A 27,406-nucleotide genomic window follows, 5' to 3' on the forward strand; every position below is an offset into this window, starting at 1 on the left:
CTGGAGAATGTACTCAAGTTACCGGAGCTAGTTTAATATGGTATCTGTTCAATGGATATATTTTTCAAATGACAACATTAAATATAATAGCCCATTATAGAAGTTAGCTTAGTAGATTCTACCACATCTTATGCAGTCCAATGTGTATCGTAGCCAACGCTCACGGTACATCACCAATCGCTCCTTCCCGGTGCTCATCCAAAAGAATACAAACTCCAAACGTAGAAAAGAAAAATACAGAGGCACTCTGGTTATCAGCGATGACTTCTTTATTCCGTTACAGGTCACTGATACAACACCTGGCCGACGGCCGTCGGCCAGGTGTTGTATCAGTGACCTGTAACGGAATAAAGAAGTTATCACTGATAACAAGAGTGCCTCTGTATTTCTCTTTTCTACGGTTAAATGGAACAGCATAGTCCACTCCACGCAATATGACTCCATAAGGGTAAGTTCACTCTAATCCCCATCTATTCCCATGTTTTTGTGCTCAACGGTGGTACATGTCGGACCAAGAACTCCAGCAGTACTGCAGTATTCACAGGAAAGGGACTGTCTGACATTCATTCAACTTCATAAAACTTCACTATATTTAATATGCAACAAAGAGCAACAATATTGCTTCATAAAAACCAGGGCTGTGAAGTCGGTAGATAAATGTTCCAACTCAGACTCCGCAGTTTTTTTGTATTTCCGACTCCAACTCCTCTGTATTAATATGCGAATGTATTTTATACATTCCATGAAGGAAAAAAAGGTAACATACCTGTCATTACCACAGGACTACTGGCTGGGAAGCCAACAGTCTATTGTATTGAACAGTTTGTGTGGTGATCTGCTGCTGAAGATAGGGCAGTGGGAGGATCCAGGAAGGGGCATTTATTATAAAACATGATTTCCCTAGTAGAATCCCATAGTCATGTTTAAAGTTTAAAGAGGTACTCCGCCCCTAGACATCTTATCCCCTATCCAAAGCAAAGGGGATAAGATGTCAGATCGCCGGGGTCCCGCTGCTGGGGACCCCCGGGGATCGCCACTGCGGCACCGCGCTATCATTACTGCACAGAGCGAGTTCGCTCTGTGCATAATGACGGGCGATACAGGGGCTGGAGCAGTGTGACATCATGGCTCCGCGCCCTCATGACATCACGGCCCACCCCCTTAATGCAAGTCTATGGCATGGGGCGTGACTACCGCCACGCCCCCTCCCTTAGACTTGTATTGAGGGGGCGGGCTGTGACATCACAAGGGGCGGAGCCGTGATTTAACGATGCTCCGGCCCCTGTATTGCCCGTAATTACGCGCAGAGCGAACTCGCTCTGTGCAGTAATGATAGCGCGGTGTATCAGCAGCGATCCCGGGGGTCCCCAGCAGTGGGACCCCGGCGATCTGACATCTTATCCCCTATCCCATAGCCTTAGCTGAATGGTAGCAGTTTTCCCATGGTTTACAGCTTCAGTCTTGAACTATTGACCCTCCATTCCCTTCACTTACCGTATATACTCGAGTATAAGCCGACCCGAATATAAGCCGAGGCCCCTAATGTCACCCCAAAATCCCAGGAAAAGTTATTGACTCAAGTATAAGCCTAGGGTGGGAAATACATCATCCCCCCCTGTCATCATCCAGACGCCCGTCATTAACACCCTCATCATCATCACCTGTCATCATCCCACACCCCCCTTCATCATCCCCCTGTCATCATCCCCCCCCCCCTTCATCATCCCCTTGTCATCATCACCACATGTCATCAGCCCCCCCCCCCCCTCCCTTCATCATCATCACCGCTTGTTAAAGTCTGATACAGCGGTCTTCAACCTGCGGACCTCCAGAAGTTTCAAAACTACAACTCCCAGCAAGCCCGGGCAGCCATCGGCTCTGGAGGTCCGCAGGTTGAAGCCCACTGAGGGTGGAGAGTTCCCTCGAGTATAAGCCGAGGGGGGTGTTTTCAGCACGAAAAATCGTGCTAGAAAACTCGGCTTATACTCAAGTATATACGGTATACAAGTGTCTCTGGTCCTGCAAAAAACATTATCAGTGAGAGGCTAGGTTACCCATGGGTTCCCTGTAACAGCAGAACACAACACTATGGAAAGTATAAGTAATGCCGCTCCTAATTGTGCGTTGCGTGCCATATAGTGAAGCACATGAAAAGCATGCTTCTTCACGGTCACTTAACGTGTTCGTTTTGCAGTTACGTGAGGCACTGCATGCATTGGTCTTTATTCTTAAAGTAGAGAAGTCATTAATTATAACTTTTTGTGAATTGGGACAATTAAACTTGTTTTTTTTTTTTTTTATTCCAATCTAAATTTAGTAGAAGTCGTAGGCGGTGCATTGTTTGCCGACTCAGACTCCAGGTACCCAAAATTTCGTCCGACTCCTCAGCCCTGATAAAAACAATAACATTCTGATGTCCAGCGTATACTATGTCCATACCTCCTACGTGTTTCAAACCGTTGACATGTGTGTGTAAAAGGTTTGAAACTCATAGGAAAGATATTCTGGCCATAGGATTTTTTTTAAAATAAAAAATACAGAAGCAAAGTCTGTTTTAATGCATATCAGTTAAATATAGTGACGTTTTATGAAGTTGGATAAGGGTCGGTCCTTCCTTTGCTACTGAATCCTTTATCTTTCTGTATACAGATGCATAATACTCTTTTGGCCTCAGTCTTAAGTTTGTGAACAGGTTTAGGATGTATGGTAGTGTTTTTTCCCCCTTTCTGCCTCCTCTTCCTCATACAATGGTGGGGTGGGCTTGATAAGCAGTGTTTAGGTAGAGTTTGATGTATACAATACAGTTGTAATGTTAAAGATGTAAAATGCTTGTAAAATTACTGAAAGGTCTTAACCATCTTATCAAATATAAAAAATATAGCGTAATGCTTTAGTTATGTAACTTAAAGGAGATATCCAGCCAAAGGTGGTAATAAAGAACAACTTAAGTTATATATATAAGCTCACCATGGCTACACAAGGAATCCCAGCTGATTTGTTTCAAAATCAGAACCCCAAAAAAAGCCTTTGAAAATCCTGCTGAGTGAGCAAAAAACTTGTCACACTGCGCTTGTTTCCTGTGTGTGCTGCAGTGAGGGGGTTGTGTTGCCCTCCAGCCAATCAGGGATACTCAAACACGGCAAACTGAAGCTGAGAAGAGAGTGTGAAGTGTCATCTACAATAGACGTTAGTCATCAGTGTGATAAGATCTCCTGGACTTCCTGCCTGGAGAGAAACAGGGTATGTGCTCAGCAAAGATTACACTGCACATTGCAAAGTTATATAACTTTATTATGTGCAGCTATATAAAAGGTAATTTCATTTGGCTGGAGTTCTCCTTTAAGTATATTGCAGTCCTGCTTTGCCGCGTTGCCCAGACAGGTAAGGTCCTGTCTGCTGGCTCCCCACTTTTTCAGAGCAGTTAAGATGGTGATCTTTTCCATAAGATGACGGAGAAGCTTGTGACCCAGCTTTCTTCACAGGAATACACTGCACAGCGGACACTAGCACAGGTGCAGAAGAGGACCCCGATCGAGGTGCAAGGTCACATATTTCTCCATGCGCGGCCATTTTATTGAGGGGGTGGGACTTCACCTATCTGGGCTATGGGGGGAAAACAGGACGGCAGTAAACATAAGCAAGTCACATAACTAAATCACTGCACTACATGTTTTATATCTAATGAAGAAGGCGCAAATGCCATTTAATTTACTGCGGCAAAAAAATAAAGATATTAAACTATAGAACAAAACATGATGTCAATGTGACTTGTGGTAAAATTGCAGTCACAACTTGACTTTGCAAAGGACATTGCAAGCCACCTTCCCACTATGGCATAAGTGACGATACAGTCAGGATTTCTACAGTGGTTGACAAGGTGCGGTAACTCGGTACAGACGTTAGATACAGCGTTGATGGCTGTTGGGAATCTATTGTTCATTCAGCTGTGGATACTTAGAACTTTTCTCAGAGAAGCTCCTCATCCTTCCCAGGACAGACAGAAATTTCGATGTTGCTGAAGTGAATTTAACTTTGCAGCTTAAGACCCTGGACACGATCGAGCCGTCATTCTAGCAGTAAAGATGTCAGTTTATTATTCTAGGACAGTGGTCTCCAACCTGCGGACCTGTTGCAAAACTACAACTCCCAGCATGCCCGGACAGCCAACGGCTGTCCGGGCATGCTGGGAGTTGTAGTTTTGCAACAGCTGGAGGTCCGCAGGTTTGAGACCACTGCTGTACGCTGTATCCCTATGGCCGGGCTGCAAAAGATAAAGAAAATAAACATTAACTTACCTACGTCGGCCTCACGCTGTTCCTTGGGACTGGAACGTCGGACAGTCGTCAGCCTATCACCGGCCGGAGCGATGTCCCGCCCCGGCCAGTGATTGGTTAAACGCACTGTCATGTAAGAAGCCGGCCAGAGCTCCTTACATGACAGTGGGCTCAGCCTATCACTGGCCGGGGAGGGACATCGCTCCGGCCGGTGATAGGCTGACGACTGTCCGACGTTCCAGTCCCAAGGAACAGCGTGAGGCCGACGTAGGTAAGTTAAAGTTTATTTTCTTTATCTTTTGCAGCCCGGCCATAGGGATACAGCGTACAGCAGTGGTCTCAAACCTGAGGACCTCCAGCTGTTGCAAAACTACAACTCCCAGCATGCCCGGAGTTGTAGTTTTGCAACATCTGGAGGTCTGCAGGTTGGAGAGCACTGTTCTAGGAAGTAACGTCAGAGCAAAAGAATAACTCGTCGATGAAGAGCGTGGAAAAATACTGCAGGATGCTGCAAACAAATTAGTGTCTAATGAGTGTGTGTGTGTCAAGCTCCCCCCTGGGACCATCTGCGGCCAGAACGCTGCCTCAATGAGCAGTATTAACAAAAAATGACAAGGTTAATGGCTCGACTAATAGCAAATTATTAAACAGAAGGCACAGCCCAGAACCTGGATTTAAAGGGGTACTCCCCTGGAAAACATTTTCTTTCAAATCAACTGGAGCCAGAAGGTTAAACAGATTTGCAAATGATTTCTATTTAAAAATTCAAATCCTTCCAGTACTTTTCAGCTGCTGTATAATACACAGGAAGTTCTTTTCTTTTTGAATTTCTTTTCTGTCTGACCACAGTGCTCTCTGCTGACACCTCTGTCCATGTCAGGAACTATCCAGAGCAGGAGAGGTTTGCTATGGGGATTTTCTCCTACTCTGGACAGTTCCTGACATGGACAGAGGTGTCAGTAGAGAGCACTGTGGTCAGACAGAAATTCAAAAAGAAAAGAACTTCCTGTGTATTATACAGCAGCTGAAAAGTACTGGAAGGATTGTGATTTTTTTTTTTATAGAAATAATTTACAAATCTGTTTAACCTTCTGGCACCAGTTGATCTAAAAGAAAATGTTTTCCATGGGAGTACCCCTTTAAAGGGACTTGTCCTCCGTATTACAAAATTGGTAATCAATATCGCTGCCCCAGGGGGCGTTCACAAGGGTGGGTTTTAAGCATGTTTCCCACTGACGTTTAAAAGGGGTACTCCACTGGCCAGCGTTCGGAACTAAATGTTCCGAACGCTGTTTTCTCTCTGCGAGGGTCAACCACACCCCTTATGATGTCATGGCCATGCCACCTGGCCATGGCCCATAGACTTGCCTTGAGGGGGCGTGGCCGTGACGTCACGAGGAGCGTGGCTGACCTCCGCAGCGCGAAAACAGGGAGGAACATTTAATTCCAAATGCTGGCCAGTGGAGTACCCCTTTAACATTTCTGTGACGAGTAAGAAAGTACATAAACGCACTCACCCCGTTGCATGCCAAAGAAGGGGTAACTTTATTCCAGAAGTTAAATGGAATACAGAAATCAAGGTCGGGAAGAGAAAGGAGGTAGAGCTCGGACGAGCTCGTGGAACGACGGTCCCGTTTCGCGGGTTCTCCGCTTGGTCACGCCCCCAGGGGCGTGACCAAGCAGAGAACCAGCGAAACGGGACCGCGGCGAGTAAGACCGTGACGAGTAAGAAAGTACATAAACGCACTCACCCCGTTGCATGCCAAAGGGGTAAATTTATTCCAGAAGTTACATGGAATACAGAAATCAAGGTCGGGAAGAGAAAGGAGGTAGAGCTCGGACGAGCTCGTGGAACGACGGTCCCGTTTCGCGGGTTCTCCGCTTGGTCACGCCCCCAGGGGCGTGACCAAGCGGAGAACCCACGAAACGGGACCGTCGTTCCACGAGCTCGTCCGAGCTCTACCTCCTTTCTCTTCCCGACCTCGACTTCTGGAATAAAGTTACCCCTTCTTTGGCATGCAACCGGGTGAGTGCGTTTATGTACTTTCTTACTCGTCACATTTAGCTTCACTATATGTTCCATGTAAGCGCACCCCTGACATATATGCCGCACCACCCGTCCATTTATAACAGCTCAGCTACAGTATACCACGGGATGGCCAGACTACACTACAGTGCCGGCTCTCTATCTACTTTCTCTCACTTCGCTCGCCCATGTTTTTCGCATTGTGCATATTATTGATTACACTTTGGCCTTGGGGGATATAATGCACCAGCTTTACTTTTTATATGTATATTATGGATTAGCTGTGCCTGTCCAGCTTGTGAGGTGTTGCAAAGCATCTAAAACACATAACAAAATGTGACACACCATGTGCCAGTATTCTGGCGTATTTGCAATAGTAAACCTGCCCCAATGCGCATTAAACATTAAAAAACAACTTATGGATCCCACCAGAAGTTCATTACGGGGACAGCGAGGAGGCGACTTCCCATTCTCTCTGCCACTAATATCAGAGGAGCGTTCTAGCTGTGTGTACTGTGCACATATGGAGACGAAAAGATAAAAACCTAATAGATCTGGTCTGCTGAGCTGCAGGAAACTAGAAAGCGGAGCAGCCGTACGGGTTTGATAGGGAGAGTAAAAAAAATGTATTTCCACGCTGTTGGTTTCTGAGATTTGGGCTTGCAAAACCAGTGGAAGCGGCGGGTGGTTATCAATTAGGAAAGCTTTCAGCTCCATTCCTCTTTTATGCTGTTTTCGTAACCTATTCAGAACGTGGCAGGTCTTAAAAAGAGAACTTCCTGACCTCTGCTGCACACTAGAAAGCGCCGATTAATGGAAGCACTTTGTAGCTAAATTATTCCAAACAACAGTAAGAAAAATGTTACTAGATAAAAATAAAGCGAGATAAGAAATAAATACAGCGCGCCGTGTTAACAGAGAATAGAACAGCGCTGCAATATTAACCAGCTACGTGAGCGTACTGCAGGATAGAAATCTTATGTCCTATATTATTGGAATCTGTTCTAAAAGATCAGGTCATCAGTTTATATTCACGATATATTCCTGGTTACAAGAAAAAAAACTCATCCTCCCTCCCTAGGCATCTGCCGATATGTGTAAGGCTGCGTTCACACCACGTTTTTCAAATACGGCTACCGTATACGGTTTTCCGCTAAAAAACGTAAGGCAAAAACCATATACAACCGTATGACTCCAAATTAAAACTTATACGGTTTTTCCCCGTACGGTTCTATCCGTTTGCATCAGTTTTTGCCAACGGTTTTGCTATTTTGTTGGAATTAGTTTTCCAGCAATTTAATAAAGTTACTATTGTTCTATTGGAATTCCAATCTGCGCATGTGTCAACTCCAAAAACGGATTAGAAAAACCGTGTGCAACCGTATTCTGAAATTCTGTGTACGGTTCTCATAGACAACAATGTTAAAAGAACCGCATACGGTTCACATACGGTTTTCCAACCGGAGGCAAAAACGTGATCGACAATGTTTTTGCCTACGGTTGAAAAATCGGCAAAACCGTATCCGAGGAAAAACTGATGCAAACGTACACAACATTTGGAATACGGTTTACAATGCATTCTCTATGCATACGGTTTTGGATACGGTCGTATACGTTTTTTTGCAGAAAACCATATACGGTTACCATATTTGAAAAACGTGGTGTGAACCCAGCCTAAGGCTGCGTTCACACCACGTTTTTGCAATACAGTTCCCGTATCAGGTTTTTGATAAAAAACGGATTCCTCAAAACCTGATTAAACTGTATCAAAACTTGTGTACAAATTTTAACCCGTACACGGTTAGAGGGGTACTCCGGTGGAAAACTTATTTTTTAAATCAACTGGTGCCAGAAAGTTAAACAGATTAGTAAATTACTGCTAATAAAAAAATCTTAATCCTTCCAGTACATATAAGTGGCTGTATACTACAGAGGAAATTATTTTCTTTTTGGATTTCTTTTCTGTCACGACCACAGTGCTCTCTGCTGACACCTTAGTCAGGAATTGTCCAGAGCAAGAGAAAATCCTGTATGCTTTTATTGTTTTGATAGAGGGGGAGGCCAAGAGTACAGTTTGACATTTCCCTGGAAAACCCCTTTAAGGTACCTATACACATGCAATATCTGTCAGCCGAACATTCCTTTGGCCCACAGCTATTTCACCCCAAAATACACGTGATCATGTGCTTTAAAATATAACATTCCCCCCAGTCCTCCTCTTCCCAAACATCACCTGTCAGGGGAGAATCAGGAAACAACCATACATATTAGGGTATATTCACACTGCGGAATATCCGCTGGCGGAACACTCCATCTGGCGGCCGCCACTGAAAATACTTTGGCAGTAGGACCCTGCGGCACTGTGCCGTCACCATTGATGGCTATGCAGTGTTCGCGGACTTCCGCGCAGAACAGTTTCAGCCGCGGAATTGTTCGTCGCTGAAATTCCACGGCTGCGGAAGACCCATTCACACTGAGGCTAATGTTCACAGCGTGTATTTCCCTTCGCGGAATTCTGCTGATTGAGTTCTGTAGTGTGAACAAACCCATAGAACGGTGTTTTCCAACCAGGGTGCCTCCAACTGCTGCAAAACTACAACTCCCGGCATGCTGGGAGTTGCAGTTTTGCAACAGCTGGGGGCACCCTGGTTGAAAAACACTGCCTTAGACAGTCAGATAGTCATGCCAAAATTTGCTGACTTGCTGGATTTTTTTTCCCTCGTGTATGGGGGGGGGGGGGGCTTATGAACCCCCACCAGCCTAATATTGATGGGCTACCCTTATCTTGGTACCACAGTTAATAGCTCATTAAAGGGACTTTAGCATGTCAGTGATTTCTGCGGGCAGTCTATTGTTTACCAGGGACATCTAGATACATCGCAGCTGTACTAAAGCTCGCTCCTATTCAAGTGAATGGAACTGGGCTGCAATAGTAAGTGTAGCTGTCCCTGGTAAACAATGAATGGTCTGCAGAGCTAAATAACATGCCGCGGCTCATTCAATTAGCTAAAGGCCAAAGAATACTTTCATAATAGCAGAACAAACACATCCAGAAAGGGCTGGAGAAATTACCGTGAGGACGATGGCTGAACGTCTTCAGGGGACTCCTGGTGATCTACACTTGACTCTGTGTCCTGCTGTTTCTCGTTCTTTGTACTGATATCTTGGTCCCCCCTCCTAGATTCCCGGTTCTCCTCCTTAGAATGGTTTGCTGCCATCTTCTTCCATAATGGAGGAGGCTCATCATCTGGAGGTTTTAAGAAGCGACTTTTAGTTGAGTTCTGAGAAGATAAACCACGGTCATCTCTCTGGAGTTTTAGTCCAGCGGCACCGGATTCCTCTTTATCTTCAGACGGTTTTAGGAACTGGTCCTTTAGCCTGGAGTAAGCGCCTCTTCCATCGGTAGCTTCTTCCAAGCGTCTTTCTAGATATTGTCTACGACCTGATTCTGGTCTGTAACTCCTGGAGTCTTTTCCCTCTTCGTTGGTTTTATCAGAATTATATTCTCTATTCTGCCTATAGGAAGATCTATCTGATCGGCGATCATCGCTGTAGTGGTCGCTCCTCCTATCATACTCATTGGATCCATCAGGTTTTGGATATCGCGAGGAGGCTTGGTCATGATATTTAGATTTTCTCCACCCTTCTCTTCTGTCATTCTGTTCACCCCAAGACTTCTGTGAAGATGCTTTTTCTGCAGCTTCCATTTTATTTTGGAAGATTTCCATAGACTGTAAGGAAATAAGTCAAAAGTTAACAAAAAGTTAAAAGGCTTACTGCATCAACAAATGTCATATTTATTGTATAAATTAAAAATTACAAAATTCTCCAATGAGCCATTCACGACATTCACTTACACGGTATGCTGCAGCCTGATGTTTAGCATTGTATAGCAATATACATGTGCAGCTATGGAGCCGAGAGCTGGAGGACACATATACTCAGTCTCTGAAAGAGGTGTGACTTGTAACTGCTGGGCCCCAATGCCAAATCTGCAATAGGGCCCCATGTTCCATTTGTAATACTGGTCTTTTATGGGGAAAATGTCCCTTAGGCCCCCCTTAGAAACCAATCTTTGCAGGGTTACATGAGACCTGCACATACACATCAGCATTTTCTGTTCTATATTACTAAACCATCATTTCTCATGGGATGTTTTCTGTGGACATTATATATTAATATACATACACATACATACATATATTACACAGACATATCATGTTATCCATCTTACTTTAAATAGCCCCTTTAACCCACTCCAGATGACACCCTACTTGTTAGACTTCCTCTTTTACATTAAGCGACCACAAAATACCCCCATCCCCTGCTGGGAACCTCCAGCAATCAACTGTAATCTATGGGGAAACCTGGCAGTGTCAGATTTCCCCGCAGCACCCCCATTGTAGAATCTAAGCATTACACAGCACCCATCCCCATTACACAGCACCCATCCACATCACCCATCCCCATTACACAGCACCCATCCACATCACCCATCCCCATTACACAGCACCCATCCACATCACCCATCCCCATTCCACAGCACCCACCCATCCCCATTACACAGCACCCATTCACATCACCCATCCCCATTCCACAGCACCAACCCATCCCCATTACACAGCACCCATCCACATCGCCCATCCCCATTACACAGCACCCATCCCCATTCCACAGCACCAACCCATCCCCATTACACAGCACCCATCCACATCACCCATCCCCATTCCACAGCACCCACCCCCATTACACAGCACCCATCCCCATCACCCATCCCCATTACACAGCACCCATCAACATCAATGGGTTGTCTTGTATAATACAGAAAATGATGGGTCCACCAGAGTGAGAAAAGCGGTTTGTAATTTGGCTCCTAAACAGAGGACCCCCCTCCCCCTCCTCCTCACCCCCTCCTATCCTCCAGCCTCATTGCAGCTGCCAAATTATAGTATACCCTGTGGAGAGGCCATTAATGTCCAGATAGAAATAGCCTTTTCATAACACCAGCCTATAAATGAATGGAACATAACACAAGGGCCTCCTGAGATCTCTTTACCACGAATGATCAGGTCAGATAATGAGAAACTAAGTCAATAAGCAAATTAATGAAATAATTCTTACTCCGTATCTCTCAGCTACTATGTCCTCCAGACTCCGTTTCTCTCTCTCGGATTGTTCCTTCATTCTTTGCAGAGACTTCCTAAGCCAGCCCAGGCCACCATCTTCAACAACCTGAACTGGAGGAGACATCAAGTATTAGAGGATTGTAGAAATCCCACATATTAATGAGTTCAGTATATTGACAGCCTCTTCCTTTACATTGGCTGTGTGTAGTAGTGCTACTCCGTAAGTACCAGACCCAATGCAGTGTGCTGTCATGGCAGTGAAGGAGCAATGGAGCCCCATTTATTTATGGTCAGTTTCAGAGTTGGACCAAATGATCCCACAGTGATGGCACATCCTAAGACCACATGTCCATATGCCAGTGACTGCATGCGATCGAAACTACGGCACCACGATCTCCTGCACGGGGCCCCGACAGCCCGCGGGAAGGGGGCGTGTTGACCACCGCGCGAAGCAGCAGTTAACACCCCCCTCATCTCTGGACTACCCCTTTAAGTACCAATTTTTTAACCGTGTCCTGCTCGCAGCGGCAATGCGTGACGCTCCGAGCAGCCACATACTCACAGTGTACTCACATTGTGTAGTGGCCGCGATGTCCGAGTACACTGCACTGTGACTCAAAAGCCCCTGTGTTGCTGCTTCGGTGCATTGTTGCAGGACACGGGGAGAATAGCGGGAAGCACAATATAGGGTCGGGTCATCGGCGGATCCACAGTGTAAAATACACCGCGGATCCATTCCGTGTGACCCTACCCTAAAAATACATTTTCTATTTTATTTTCCATGAAATGTGCAATTTTCCTTTTCCAAATTCTACAGAACTACCCCGCAAATATATTGCACTTGTGAAGGACATGAGAAGACTCGTGATTAATACGATTATGTTAATGTGCTGTATGGCTGAAAAAAAAAAATACAAAAGGATGAGAAAGGTAATATAGGATGACAAATGTGAGCGCTACCTTTCCTATGGCAGCAGAAATGCAATTTCTATTCTTTCAAGGCTCCTGTGGATCTTTGCTGTGACAGTGAAATATACCGACAGACAGATGAACATTGGAAGGCGCTTCTTTGGAAATTGCTTTTATACCTTTTTTAACCGAGGTTACATCCCCCTCCTCTGGTGGCAATCCTGAACCGCCATCCTTCCAGAATGGGTTTAGTTCCCTGGCCAGCATCTTCTCCTGCAAAATACACAAAGACAAGACTCTAATGTAAGAAGAAGAGTCCAAGAGTGGCTGCTTCATAAGTCACAAACATGGAGGAGGCTCCGCAAAAGCAAATAAAAAGCACATAAAAAAAAATCTACAGAACAAAATAATGCAGAACAGACCATCTGTTCTAACCTGCTTGTTAAACTTTGTTATATGCTTAATGGTCTTTGGACCTTATCTGATATTTGCAAGATTTTCTTTCTGTACCAAAAATTCTTCAATAAAAATGTATAGTCGAAAAAAAATAAAAAAATAAAAATAAAGGCCATCTGTTCTGCAAATATTTTAAAGGGTACCTCTCATCAAAAAAACTTTTGATATATTATAGATTAATATATGCAGAATAACTTCACAATTGCATGTTATTAAAAAATATGCTTCTTTCTATTTAATTTTCCACTTTGAAGAAATGACCACTAGGGGTCTCCCTACCAGTCCTGGCAGCAAGCATTTCAGACTCATGCTGGAGTCCTAAACACTACGAGCTGCCAGTCTGCTTTCTTCACAAAGGAGAACACTCAGAGCTGCCAGCCTGCTTTGTTCACAGCCTGTTTGGCTGTGAACAAAGCAGGCTGGCAGCTCTGAGTGTTTAGGACTCCAGCATGAGTCAGAAATGCTTGCTGACAGGACTGATCGGGAAAAATACAATAGAAAGAAGCATATTTTTCATTAACATGCTATTGGAAAGTTATTCAACATTCATTAATCTAAAATATATCAAAAGTTTATTTGATGAGAGGTACCGTTTAAGTAGTTGTAAAGGATAAAAAATAAAAATAAAAAAAATAAATTATATATATAATTTATTCTTTATTAAATTTTTTAACAATAATATATTTAAATAAATAATTATAGGTAGATACATAGTAACATCAAGTTCACAAAGGCATGTAGTAATATGTGCAATTTTCAGCTACCTTCCTCACTATTGTGCTCGGATCCGCATCCGGCTCGGTGCTGACAGTAACAGGAACAAAGAGGCAGCGATCCAGCACGTCAAACAAACTTGCAGCTTTATTGAAATTTGTGGCAAAACACACAGGCAAAAATGTTCACTTCATCATACGCGTTTCAAGCGCATGCGCGCTCTTCACCGGTGACCGAGGAAGCGTGCGCATGCACTTGAAACGCGTATGATGCTGAAGTGAACGTTTTTAGCTGAAAATTGCACAATGAGTCCCTACTGAGTTGATCCAGAGGAAGGCAAAAAACCCTCATACTTGAGATAAAAATTCCTTCCCGACTCCAAATATAGCATCAGAATAAATCCCTGGATCAACCTTCTGTCCCTATAAATCTAGAACCCATAACCTGTAATGTTATTATTCTCCAAAAATGCATCCAGACCCTTTTAAATTCTTTTACTGAGTTCACCATGACCACCTCCTCTGGGAGAGAGTTCCATAGTCTCACTGCTCTTACAGTAAAGAACCCCCCATCTATGCTGGTGTAGAAACCTTCTTTCCTCTAAATAAGCGATTCCCAACCGGGTGCCACGGGATTTTGCCTTCAAATTTTTTTTCTTTAAATTTCCCGCCTGGCCTTCCCCGGCACTGGAGGGACGGAGGGACGCTTTAGTGCGCTGTGTGTGCTTTGCTGTGTGTGCGTGCATCCCCCAGTGCCCCCCTGCGGCCCAGTGAGTAAGTGCCCCACCAGACACGGGAAGAAAGAGGAAGCTGCACTGGGCCGGTGTAGTGACCCGTGCCCCAGCGTCACCCTCCCCCTGCGGTGCAGTGAATGAGTGCCCTGCCTGAGCCGGGTCGGTGCTCTGCCGTAGCCCTGAGTGGGTATCCTGCTAGAGAGAGGAAGAACAGGAAAGAAAAATGGTTTGCTTAAGGTACTGTACCATATCCATCCCCCCCCCCCCCCCCACGTCACCCATGTCCATCCCCACCCCACCTCTCGCCCATGTCCATCTCCCCCATGCCCATCCCCCCCACCTCTCAACCATGTCAATCCCCCCCCACCTCTCGCCCATGTCCATCTCCCCCCCCCAACCTCACGCCCATGTCCATCCCCCCACCCCCTCTCACCCATGTCCGTGGGTGCGTGTTGTGTTTTTGTTTTTTCCCAAAAACAGCACCACATCTTCTGTGGATGTACGGTGTCTGGTTTTGCAGAGCAGTCTCATTTACTTAAAAAAAAAACGGAGTTGCAATACCAGAAACAACATTAAGCCCATGTGTTAGGCTACCTGTACTAGACTGCCGTACCTATGATGATGCTATTTCTTCTAGAAGGATCTATACAGCAAAGCCTCAGTTGTTAAAGGGAATCTGTCAGTATTGTTAAGCCCATAGAACTGCTGAAGCCCTATAACAGTGTTTCCCAACCAGGGTGCCTGCAGGTGTTGCAAAACTATAACTCCCAGCATGCTTGGACAGCCGTGATGTGGAGTATTTTTTTTTTCTATGGACGTCGGATAACCCCTTTAACACAAAAAAAAAAACACATGAAAATTGCAATGAAATTACCAATATAACTTGGCAAGTATGACTTAAGAAGTATGGATGATATGAAAAAGATCAATATAAGTACATAAGATCTGTTTTCCCAGGAGGGACAGTAGTATTCAAAATAAAGATCTAATAAGCTTCTCTCAATAGGAGTTTCCATTGTCTGTCTCAGTCTCTCGGGAGTCTCTCTCTTTTCTACATCGCATACTTGGAGTGTTATTACAGAGCCTACACGTACCCTTTTGAAATGTTGTGAGACTAAAAAAAAATGTTCAGTCTATTCAAGGTCGGCTCATAATGACATCCCTCGTATTCAGAGAGGATGGTTCTCCCTTAAAGGGGTACTCCGCCCCTAGACATCTTATCCCCTTTCCAAAGGATAGGGGATTAGATGGCTAATCGTAGGCATCCCAGCGCTGGGAACCAGCTGCGATCTCTGTGCTGCACCCAGCATTCGTTTAGAGCGTTGGGTTCAGCACCGGAGGCTCGTGACATCACAGCCGCACCGCACTCGTGACGTCACGGTCACGCCCCCTCAATGCAAGTCTATGGGAGGGGGCATGATGCCCCCTCACATAAACTTGCATTGATGGGGCGTGGCTGGGACATCACGAGCGGGTGGGCGTGAAGTCACGAGCACGGAGCGAAGTTTGCTCAGTGCACTGGATGTCTGGAGTGCAGCAGCAGAGATCGCGGGGGTCCCCAGCGGCGGGACCCCACGATCAAACATTGCATCCCCCATCCTTTGGATAGGGGATAAGATGTCTAGGGGGAGAGTACCCCTTTAATTTACAGTGCACCCTACATTCTGGATTTTGCACCCATTGCACCATATCAGGTAAACTACATGAGTGCTGATAGAATTTATGTATGAAAGACATCATTAATCGTCTCTCCTCCATCTTTATATTGGACTCTATATATAAGGTATTGCCCAATGTATCCCTGATCCGACTCCCCTCTTACAGCTAAACCAAAAAGCCACTAAAAAACAGGCTCATACGCTGAAGGATTCAGGGTAGCCATGTATCGCTCAGGCTTCACATAACAGCATATCTTTCCAGGACAGATATGCGTCCACCTGCACCATCAGGTTTCTTCTTTTTTTTCCCAGCATGGAAACTGGCGCCTCCTCCAAAAGAAAGGAAACGCTCTCATACTAGCCATACAAAAGTCACATATCTTTAGGCAGCTGTTTTAGGGTTCTTACCAGTCATCATTCCAAATCTGGTAGAAACTAGCTAGCAGTGACAACTGTGTTGTCCATTGGGACAACTGTGTAAATGTGGTTTTACCAAGGTATATTACACACGCATATTAAAGGGATACTCCGTCCCTAGACATCTTATCAACAATCCAAAACAATAGGAGATAAGATGTCTGATCGCGGGGGTCCTGCCGCACAGGGCATTCGTTCATAGCGTCGGGTGCAGCGCTGGAGGCTTGTGACATCATGGCCATGCCCCTTGCATTCAAGTCTATGGGAGGGGGCGTGACGGCAGTCACGCCCCCTGCCATAGACTTGCATTGAGGGGGCGTGGCCATGATGTCCCAAGCGGGGCGTGACAGTGACATCACGAGCCTCCACCCTGCATCACCAGTCATCCGGCAAGGAGCGAAGTTCGCTCCATGCACCGGATGTCTGGGGTGCTGCAGCCGAGATCCTTTGTATAGGGGATAAGATGTCTAGGGTCGGAATACCCCTTAAAGTATCTATATTACTGACCCAAGTCCTGGCCAGAGTGTAAGTCTGATGAAAAGAACTGACATTTGTCTTACTTGCAAACATGAGTCTGTAATATACCCATGAGAAACCAAGAAAAGTGCATATGCATGTCACATAGGGGGGACGGCCACCTCAGGACCCCTTTATGGACCCTAATCAAGTCACAGCTATAGCAGACTTGAGACATCCATGCATTACACCAACAATCACCATATGAATGGCCAGCATGTAATACTACTTTTCCCCTGTAGTGGTCGCTGTAAGGAATTAGTATAGCTGGCTACACGTCTTCAATGTCAAATCTGCCAATCACAGCCATTAAACGATAATGAGACAAAAGAAGTCATTATATTGTAAACTCATAGGGGGATATTTATCAAAACCTGTCCAGAGGAAAAGTTGCATTTTTTTCAAAAATGAAAGAAGCAATCTGATTGGTTGCTATGGGCAACTCAGCAACTTTTCCTCTGGACAGGTTTGGATAAATCTCCCCTGTAGACCCTTAAAAATATTAATGTCATTTGAAATAAATTGGACATTTCGTCCAGACATATCAAAGGTTTAGATCACACAGGGTCTAAGAGTTATAAGTCACTCAAGTGGCTGTCCGGGCATGCTGGGAGAAGTAGTTTTTCAACAGCTGGAGGCACCCTGGTTGGGAAACACTGCTACAGACTAATGCAGTGTACTAGTCGGATTTGACTGACAGGGGAGGGAAGAGCGCACTGACACAGATTTTACAGGGTTAAAGGGGTATTCCAGGAATTTTTATTTGACTATGCTACAGGGGCTGTTAAGTTAGTGTAGTTCATAATATAGTGTCTGTACCTGTGTGTGACAGTTTTCTCACAATTCTTCTGTGATTTTCACTCCAATATTTATTTTTATCAGCATACAAAATGACTGTTGTCTCAGATTTTTCCCAGGTTGCAATGCGGCCGAGACCTGACTTACTAGTCATCTGATGACAGGGAGCCTGTCTGCTTCAATGGGTGGAGGGATCACTTGGTGGGAGAGAGATCAATCTGCAACTAGCTGGAGGCACCCTGATTGAAAACCATAGGTCTTTTGAATGGATGCAGCTCATTTGTGTTTCAATGGGTGGGGTGGCTGATGTGTGGGATTGAGGAAAATGGAATTCTGGGATTTGTAGGCAAAAGAAGAAAACTCAAAACAGGAAATACTAGTTCACAAAAAGCTAGCCACAGTATTATGGTAATCTCACAGCATAGCCATTTAGCCCCAAGACAAGTGCAGATCCTTCCTAAGCATGTCCATTACTGTCTGCCAGGTACGTACTAAAATCACCTTATGGTGGATTACCCCTTTAAAACTCACAATCGTAGCAGGTTTTACGAGTGACACCCGTTGCGATCTAAACTTTTGACATGCCTGGACAACGTCAAAAGTTATTTTTAAAAAAGACAGCGTCGCTTTAAGAATGTTAGTTTAAATTTCTGGAATATCCTTTGAAACAATTTGCAGCATTTACTAATCTACAAACATGGAGCACATTTTTCTGATGTGTTTAACCTGAACATAAAAACTGACTAAAAGAGTGAATAAAGCTCCCCTTTGGAAGTGTCCCTAATTCTTTTATCCAGCACAGCTACAGAAGTGATGGTACTGCACCAGCAATGAGCCAGAGACGTGATAAATATAAAGGATATTCTGATAATCACCTTGAAAGAGAAAAAAAAAGCCATATCCTCATGTGACAGCGGCATCACATTGTGAGGGGAATGTAAAGCAACGCAAGCCTGGGGCAAAGGACAAATGGTAATGCTGTACGATCTAATGTGATCAATGACGGAAGAGAGAGAGAGTGGGGAACAGGAGGAAGGATACACATATTGGTTATACGCACACATCTCTGTGTTGACAAAGACACAGATTATATATATATATATATATATATATATATATATATATATATCTACAGGGTGGGCCATTTATATGGATACACCTTAATAAAATGGGAATGGTTGGTGATATTAACTTCCTGTTTGTGTGGCGGGGGGGGGGGGGGGGGACTTTTCAAGATGGGTGGTGCCCATGGCAGCCATTTTGAAGTTGGACATTTTGAATCCAACTTTTGTTTTTTCACTAGGAAGAGGGTCATGTGACACATCAAACTTATTGGGAATTTCACAAGAAAAACAATGATGTGCTTGGTTTTAACGTAACTTTATTCTTTCATGAGTTATTTACAAGTTTCTGACCACTTATAAAATGTGTTCAATGTGCTGCCCATTGTGTTGGATTGTCAATGCAACCCTCTTCTCCCACTCTTCACTGATAGCAACACCGCAGGAGAAATGCTAGCACAGGCTTCCAGTATACGTAGTTTCAGGTGCTGCAGAATGGGCAAAACAAAAATGGGAACAGGACCCTCAGTTTACGCAGAAGATTTTGTTCAGTGATGAGGAAACTTTTATGTGAATGGTGAAGTTAACAAACAAAACCACCACTATTGGTCTGACACTAACCCACATTGGATAGATCTCTCCAAGACTGTTGGAACACAAAAATTGATGGTATGGTGTGGTATATGGGGTACAAAGATAGTGGGGCCATTCTTCATCAATGGAAACCTCAAGGCCACTGGATATGTGAAATTGCTACATGATGATGTGTTTCCCTCTTTATGCACTGAAGCTGGCACGTTCCCTGAGTTTTTCCAGCAAGATGGTGACCACCACATTATGGGTGTCAGGTCCGAGCATTCGTAGATGAACAGTTTCCTGGAAAGCGAATTGGTCGTCGTGGGCCAGTTGAGTGGCCCCCAAGGTCTCCTGATCTGACCCCCTTAGACTTATCTTTGGGGTCATCTGAAGGCAATTGTCTATGCTCTGAAGAAACAAGATGTGCAGCACCTGAAACTACGGATACTGGAAGCCTGTGCTAGCATTTCTCCTGCGGTGTATATAGTAGTATATAGCAGTGTATACGGATACTGGAAGCCTGTGCTAGCATTTCTCCTGCGGTGTATATAGTAGTATATAGCAGTGTATACGGATACTGGAAGCCTGTGCTAGCATTTCTCCTGCGGTGTATATAGTAGTATATAGCAGTGTATACGGATACTGGAAGCCTGTGCTAGCATTTCTCCTGCGGTGTATATAGTAGTATATAGCAGTGTATACGGATACTGGAAGCCTGTGCTAGCATTTCTCCTGCGGTGTTGCTATCAGTGTGTGAAGAGTGGGAGAAGAGGGTTGCATTGACAATCCAACACAATGGGCAGCACATTGAACACATTTTATAAGGGGTCAGAAACTTGTAAATAACTCATGAAAGAATAAAGTTACGTTATAAATAAAGTAAGTTACAAATAAGTTTGATGTGTCACAGGATTCAAAATGGCCGACTTCAAAATGGCTGCCATGGTCACCACCGATCTTGAAAAGTTTCCCGCCTCACATATACTAATGTGCCACAAACACCAACCATTCCCATTTTATTAAGGTGTATCCATATAAATGGCCCACCCTGTATATATATTTATATCTATCTATATATTCAAAAACAATGCAGCACTACTTCGCCATTAGATGCCCGGTGCCAGCGCCCCGACTCGATCAAAGTCCATGTAATAGAAAAACAATGGCGCAGCACTCCAAAATTGCTAAATAAGTGTAAAAATGTATTCCTTCATGTCAAAATTTAAAGCGACGTTTCAGCTCCCAATGGAGCTTTTTTCAAGCATATTGCTTGAAAAAAGCTCCTTGAAAATGATGCTTGAAAAAAGCTCCATTGGGGAGCTGAAAAGTCGCTTTAAATTTTGACATGAAGGAATACATTTTTACACTTTTTTTTGCAATTTTGGAGTGCTGCGCCATTGTTTTATATATATATATATATATATATATATATATGTGTATATTTAAAGGAGTTTTGGAGAGAAAGATAGCGTAAATAATCATCGCTGCTTTTTTCTAGAAACAGCGATACACCCTTGTTCATAGGTCATTTGTAGTTTTGCAATCTCTGCCCACCCTGTTCACTTCAATGCAACCAAGGTGTAATGCCACATAACACCTGTGGAAGATCACAGTCATTGCAGTCGAGACAACCAAAGTATTGTGCCCTGGTAATATTAGTCAGAATGTGACTAGTACACAATACCTGCAGAGCGTCATATGGTTGCCTGTGTCCCACCTTCAGACCAGGTGAGAGTAACATTGCAGGAACATCTTAAAAGAGAAAATGATCCATTGTTTAAATCAAGTTTTTATGTTCCTTTTTTTAAGAATTCTTGGTGATGTTTTTTCTAATTTTGCATTTTACTATATATATTTTAAAAGAACCCTGAAGCTTTGCAGTTTTCATTTTGGCCAGTAAGTCTAAAACTAAGCTGAGGCCTGTTCTGTCTGTGGGGATAAGGAGAAGGCAGCTGGAAAGCGATCTGTGCAGCATTACAGTGAACGGTGACACACGTATATAGAGAAGACAATAAATGAAGCTCACAGCTCAGCCTCCCCCTCCCCTTCCCCTGGAATGATCATTGCGAAGGTCACACAGAATGCCCAGTAGAGTCTCCATTTTGTCTGAATGGGACAGGTCTTACAGATCCTGCTGTAAAGCATCTCTCTAAATGCTGTTAAAAACAGCTCAGGCAAGATGGCAGCCCCAAAAATAAAGTACAAAGAGTGAAACATAAAAACCATTCGAAAAAAACAAAACAAAAAAAACGAAAATGTTTCAGTATCTGGCGGCTCTAATCAGTAAAAAAGGTGTTGTCTGGTGAAAGTTTTTTTTCTTTTTTTTGTTCTGTTTTGAAATACCTTTCTTGCTCCCCCGCTGCCTCTGGTAACATTGCTCCCAGTTCCCTTCTGGGTGCTGGGGCCCAATATGTACATTGCCGCTTAGCCAATCACTGGACTCTAAGGTTTGTTTAGCCCAAGAAACAGGAAAAGAAGCGCAGCTCAGACCAGGTTGAATATATTCGACTGGGCTTAATAAGTCTGCCAATGAATGGCTGAGGCGGGACTCTGCTGCCAGTGATTGGCTGAGTGGCAACTGGTGAATTGGGCCCCAGTAGGTAAACTATGTACACAAGTCTCGCTCACCTTCCAAATGGACATGCAGGGGGATCTACACCCAGCTTGGTGCACAGCAACAACAGGAAATAAATGCAATGCTCCATCACGTCAAGGAAATTGCAGCTTTATCGAAGATTCCAACAGCACAACACACAGGTAAAACCAGTCACTACAGCATTCAAGGTGTTTCGAGGGCACTGGGATGTGTGGGCAGCGTTACCAGAGGCAGCAGAAGGTATGTACAGCCTCAGCATCTTCATTAAAAAAAAAAAAAAAAAAACCTTCCGGACAACCCCTATAAAGCAGTGTTTTCTAACCTATGGCTCTACAACTGTTGAAAAACTACAATTCCAATCATGCCTTTGCAACATCTGAAGACCCAGAGGTTGGAGAACACAATTTTAAAGGGGTACTGCACTGGCCAGTGTTCCAGCTGCTTTCGGAACATTTAGTTCCCAAACGCTGTGCGTGCACTGCAGGGGGTCGGCCACCCCCTATCGTGTTGTCAGGCCACGCCCCTCAATGCAAGTCTATGAGAGGTCTATGTGACAGTCGCCATGCCCCCTCCTGTAGTCTTGCATTGGGGTGGCGTGGCCTGATGGCACGAGGGGGCAGGACCAGCCCCTGCAGCGCACGCACAGCGTTCGGAACATTTAGTTTACATTTAGTAGCCAGAACACTGGCCAGTGGAGTACCCCTTTAAAGAATGGAAGACATTCTTCAAGGATGACCAGAGAACTGGCAAATTAAAATGGGGTTTATAAGATGAGAAAAAGATGGTTGCTTTTTTTTCAAAAACACTCTTGTTCTTGTGTTGTGTCTGGCATTGCAGCTCTGATTTATTGAAGTCAATGTAACGGAGCTGCAATACTGCATACAACCTGTAGAGCTGTTTGTTAAAGGAAGCAGTCCTTTCTTTCTAATCTTTTACAGATGTGCCCAGGGGCTGCACAGAGATCGCGGGGGTCCCCAGCAGCGGGACCCCTAAGATCATACATCTCATCCCCTATCCTTTGGATAGGGGATAAGATGTATAAATCCAGAATACCCATTTAAATGGGAGGATAAAACAAGATTTCCTATTATTTTTTGCCTTTTTACTGTCCTTTTAATAACATCCTGTGAATTTATTTTCAAAAAGCCCATAGCAGATATATGGCGTGCTCCTGGCTATCTGTATACAGACAGAGGACAATACAATTCTGTTGTGCACTTATAGAGATAAAGCAGAGCAGATAATACACAGAGAAGAATACTGTGTGCCGGGCCAATGATATCAGGACCGCGTGGTGTGTGACCTTGGAATAACCATAGCTCGAGACAAATATTGTCAGCACGAATACTAAAGGCTCGCCATTCAACCAGGGAGCAGAACAGAGAATCGCCAGGTAAGGTAAACTCCCAATGCAGCACAGGGGTCGTGTATATGTTAACAGGAAAACAACGTTCAGCATCACAGCACCGTAAAAACACACACACACCTTATTATAGGAGAATGGAAAGACACTAATACTGAACAGAATTAAAGGGAGGACAGAGTATACCTTGGGGCCATGCAGCCGTCACATACAGAAGAGTTCCCCACAAAGCACTACACTGTGATCAGTTACTGCAATGGCTTCTTTTTTTTTCAACTGCAATTTTTATTGAGAATTTTTGTAATCAAGAACAAGGGTAAAGGCAGCAAAACAATGTCACAATGGGACCAAGCGGCCCAATACAGCCAATAAAACATGCAAGCAAGATGTAAAATGAAGGATCAAGAAACAATAGGAACAGTAATTCTATCCATAAGAACAGATGAAACTGGGAACATTAAACGACAAACAAAAAGGGGGGACAAAAAGAAAAGAGCTTCCCGCACCATCCCGGTCAGCCATGGTGGCTTCCAAGACGCTGATTTACACATTGCGGTGAGTTGCTGGACTTCATTTCTTCTGTTTATCTGTATTTTTGTTTGTACAGATTTCCTGGCACCACCAATACATTCAGCTATACCACTGAACCGTTACTTACCATGGACGTTCATCTACTTGTGGTAGTTTATATGTCCCAGGTGTGTTAGTCAGGTGCCTCCATTTTCTATTTTCTCACGTTACTTGCACAAAAAGAAAAGACCCAATGGGCAACATACAAGGAGAGCAACAAAGACCAACACAAAAGACAAAGAACAAAAGAAGAAAAGTAAAAGAGAGGAAAGGAGGAAGAGAAAGAAGAAAGAAAAGTATGGCAGAACCGGTTCATGGAGGCTGTCGATCAGAGAAGTGATTCCATGGTTCCCACACAGAGAAACAAGGGTACAGAATTATTTAAGTAGGCCGTAAGAGATTCGAGGGAAGGAATCTCACGTATACGAGCCATCAGGTCAGCTTCAGATGAAGGAAGAGACCGCTTCCAATACTTAGCAATGAGGGGCTTGGCAGCATGAACAATGTGCGTAAAAAGCTTAAAATGGTTTCAAAGAAGAGCATTCGGATGAATCAGAGCCAACCACAGTTTCTCCAACTCCATCCATCAACTATACACATGATGCGTAGACCCCACAGCTAAATGGCGTAAATGAACAACCCAATAGTATTTAACTATATCAGGGGTGGCTAACCCACCCACAGACCGAGCTGCCATCATGACAGACATCGGAAGGCGATGCCGCTTTGCATCCCAGATAAAGCGGAATATAGACAATTGAAAAGAGCAAAGAACAGATAGCGGAACACGAACCGGCAACGTCTCGAAAAAGTAAAGCAATTTAGGGAGGACTGTCATTTTAACCGCAGGTAATGCGCTCAAAAAAAAAGGAGATATATTGGGACCACCATTTTTCCATAAGGGCCCTGAGTTTGCAGGAAAGAGGAGGGAAGTTAGTAGAATAGAGGGAAGAATAACGAGGAGTAAGAAGTACACCCAGATATTTAACAGCGGAGGGAGACCATTTAAAATAGTTAGCACGCAAAAGAGTAGACAAAGGCAGGGAAAGATTCAGAGGCAGCGCTTCCGTTTTAGAGAGATTAACTTAGCCAGAAACTACTCCGTAAGTGTGAAGAACCCTATAATGGTTAAGAAGGGAAAGCAAGGGGTTAGAGAGGGTAAGAAGAACATCATCCGCAAATAGGCAGATCTTGAATTCTCTATCATGTAGAGTTGTCCGGATCCCCCCGGAACATGGTAGCAAGAGGTTCAACACAAAGTGCAAAAATCAAGGGGGATAACAGACAGCCTTGCTGAGTACCATTGAAAGTCTGGGAGGAAGTGTTAGGGAGTTTAAGAGAGGCAGTGGGAGAGGAGTAAAGACCCTGTAGTGCAGTAAGGAAATTGCCAGTGATACCAAATTTCTGAAGGGTGGCAAAAAGAAATGGCCATCATAGCCTATCAAAGGCTTTTTCCGCATCTAAACTAAGAAACACAGCTTGTTCAGACCGTCGATTGATCAAGTCAATTAGACCCACCACTCGTCTAGTATTATCCCCTCCCTGACGGCAAGGTATAAAGCCAAATTGATCCTTATGGATAAGGGAAGGGAGGAAAGAGCAAAGGTGAACAGCCAAAACCTTAGAAAACAATTTCAGGTCAGAATAAGGAAGAGCAATGGGTCTATAACTGGAGCAATCATGAGGGTCCTTACCTGGTTTAGGTATCAAGGTACCCAAAGATTGTAGAAATGTTGTAGATTTTATAGTACAAGTAGGTGAAACCATCTGGGCCAGGGGAGCAACCCGCAGGAAGATATTTGATAGGAGCATTCAAGAATTCACAATCAGCTGCCAAAAGTGTTGGCAAATGATATCGTGACAGGTAAGAGTCTAGTACCGCAGCTCGCTCCACCGGGTCGGAGGGTAGCTGGGAAGGAAGAGAGTAGAGGCCAGAGTAATAGAACAAAAAGACAGGAGATTTCATCTGGATGATAGTGGAGTCCTTCAGAGCTGAGGGAGATTGAGTCACCACTCTGTCACGCAAGCGCCTAGTTAACTATAGTGTGGGCCTTATTGCCCTTCTCATAAAATTGCTTCTTAGCATACAGTAATTGTCGCTCGACCTTATGGAGAGCCAGGTCACCCAATTGAGCACAAGCGGTCACCAATCACCGAAAGAGAAGGGGAAGACAGTAAAAGAGCCTCCAATCCAGCAATTTGTACACAAAGCTCCGGGGAACGAGCCAAGGCATTTCGCTTCAATCGGGTACCAAGAACAATACAATGCCAACGAATGACCGACTTATGGGCTTCCCACAACACAGCCTGGGAAGCAACCAAGCCCTCATTATTAGCAAAATATTTGGTCTTACACGCCTGGATCGATTCCCGGGAGGGTAAAGACTTGAGTAAGGAATCATTAAGGTGCCAGTGACAGCGCAGAGGAAAGGAGTAGAGACGAGAGAAATAAAGGAGGGGAATCGGGCAGTGGTCAGACCACGAGATCACTTCTAAGGAGGCATCTGAGAGTATACGGACCATTGGGAGATTGCCAAAAAAAATAATCTATACGCGTGTGTAATTTATGGGGGTGGGAATAAAAACTAAAAGACCGGTACGTTGAATGGCTGATCCGCCAGAGATCATATAACGAAGATGCTCGCAAAACTCGACGAAAAATCGAGGCCAGTCGCAACTGAGCAGGAGTGGGAGGGGCAGCAGTAAGGGAATGGCAGTCCATAGAGGGTGAAAAAATTTATTTATGAAGCCTAGCAAGTACCCTACGCAAAAATGGGATCTGGGACGTGTTAGGTGCATAAATAGCAAAGAAGGAGTGGTTTACCCCCCAGAAAGCCTTCCACAACTACACAACGACCCAGAGGATCTGCATAGAAAGAAGAACCCTAAAACGGCCAGGACCTAAAGATAAGAATAGCAACCCCAGCTACCTTCCTATCAGATGTGGCCAAATAAACCTGGGGATAGAGATGGTGAAGTAACTGAAAAGAGCCGGAATGGTCGAAGTGCGCTTCCTGAAGGAAGACAATATCGGCTTGCAGCACAACTAACTCCTGCTGCAATAATCGCCGCTTTGGGGGGGCGGGGGGGGGGGGGGGGCAGGGGGTTAAGACCCTTGAAGTACAGGCAAACACACTTGACCATGATGATGGAGAGTGGAGAAACATAGCCAATAAAGAGAAGTACTCACTCAAACCCCCAGGGACACCCTTCAGGATCAAAAAAGGACAAAGATCACCTGAACCGTTCGACAAGAGTCCATGCCTAAAGAATCTAGAAAAAAAAATACCAAAGGAAACATAGGAGGAAAAACACAAGGACTGCAGGGGTGCCAACACATCAAACAACAAAGAACCAGGACAACAAAAGTCAAGACAGAAAAACAACAGATCCAAAAATGTACCACTGACCAACTGGTCAATGAGGAGAAATCTGTAGGAGAAAACTGGTTAAACAAATACCCCAAAGACATCCTACTCTTTGTCACAGCCTCAAATAGGGAAGGTGGGAGAACGTCACTGGAAATCAACCACCAAAATAGTAGGCGACCCACCCTGAGGCCATGCCAAAAGGATACAATTAAAAATGAAAGATTGCGACCATGAGTGCAAAA

At 44.4% G+C, this 27,406-nt stretch overlaps 1 protein-coding gene across 2 annotated transcripts in view; it reads right to left on the minus strand.

Moving 5' to 3' along the window:
• The window catches only part of CWF19L2 (CWF19 like cell cycle control factor 2), a 177,414-nt gene that overhangs the window by 119,218 nt on the left and 30,790 nt on the right, over window positions 1–27,406 (minus strand). For both annotated transcript variants that reach the window (XM_056561619.1, XM_056561620.1), the window contains exons 6-8: window positions 12,515–12,608; window positions 11,422–11,537; window positions 9,373–10,031 (exon numbers count right to left, since the gene is read on the minus strand). In XM_056561619.1, coding sequence (XP_056417594.1) covers window positions 9,373–10,031; window positions 11,422–11,537; window positions 12,515–12,608 — 869 coding nt within the window. The remainder of the gene's footprint in view (window positions 1–9,372; window positions 10,032–11,421; window positions 11,538–12,514; window positions 12,609–27,406) is intronic.

Source organism: Hyla sarda, chromosome 2 (genome assembly GCF_029499605.1).
Source record: "Hyla sarda isolate aHylSar1 chromosome 2, aHylSar1.hap1, whole genome shotgun sequence".
Lineage (NCBI taxonomy): Eukaryota > Metazoa > Chordata > Amphibia > Anura > Hylidae > Hyla > Hyla sarda.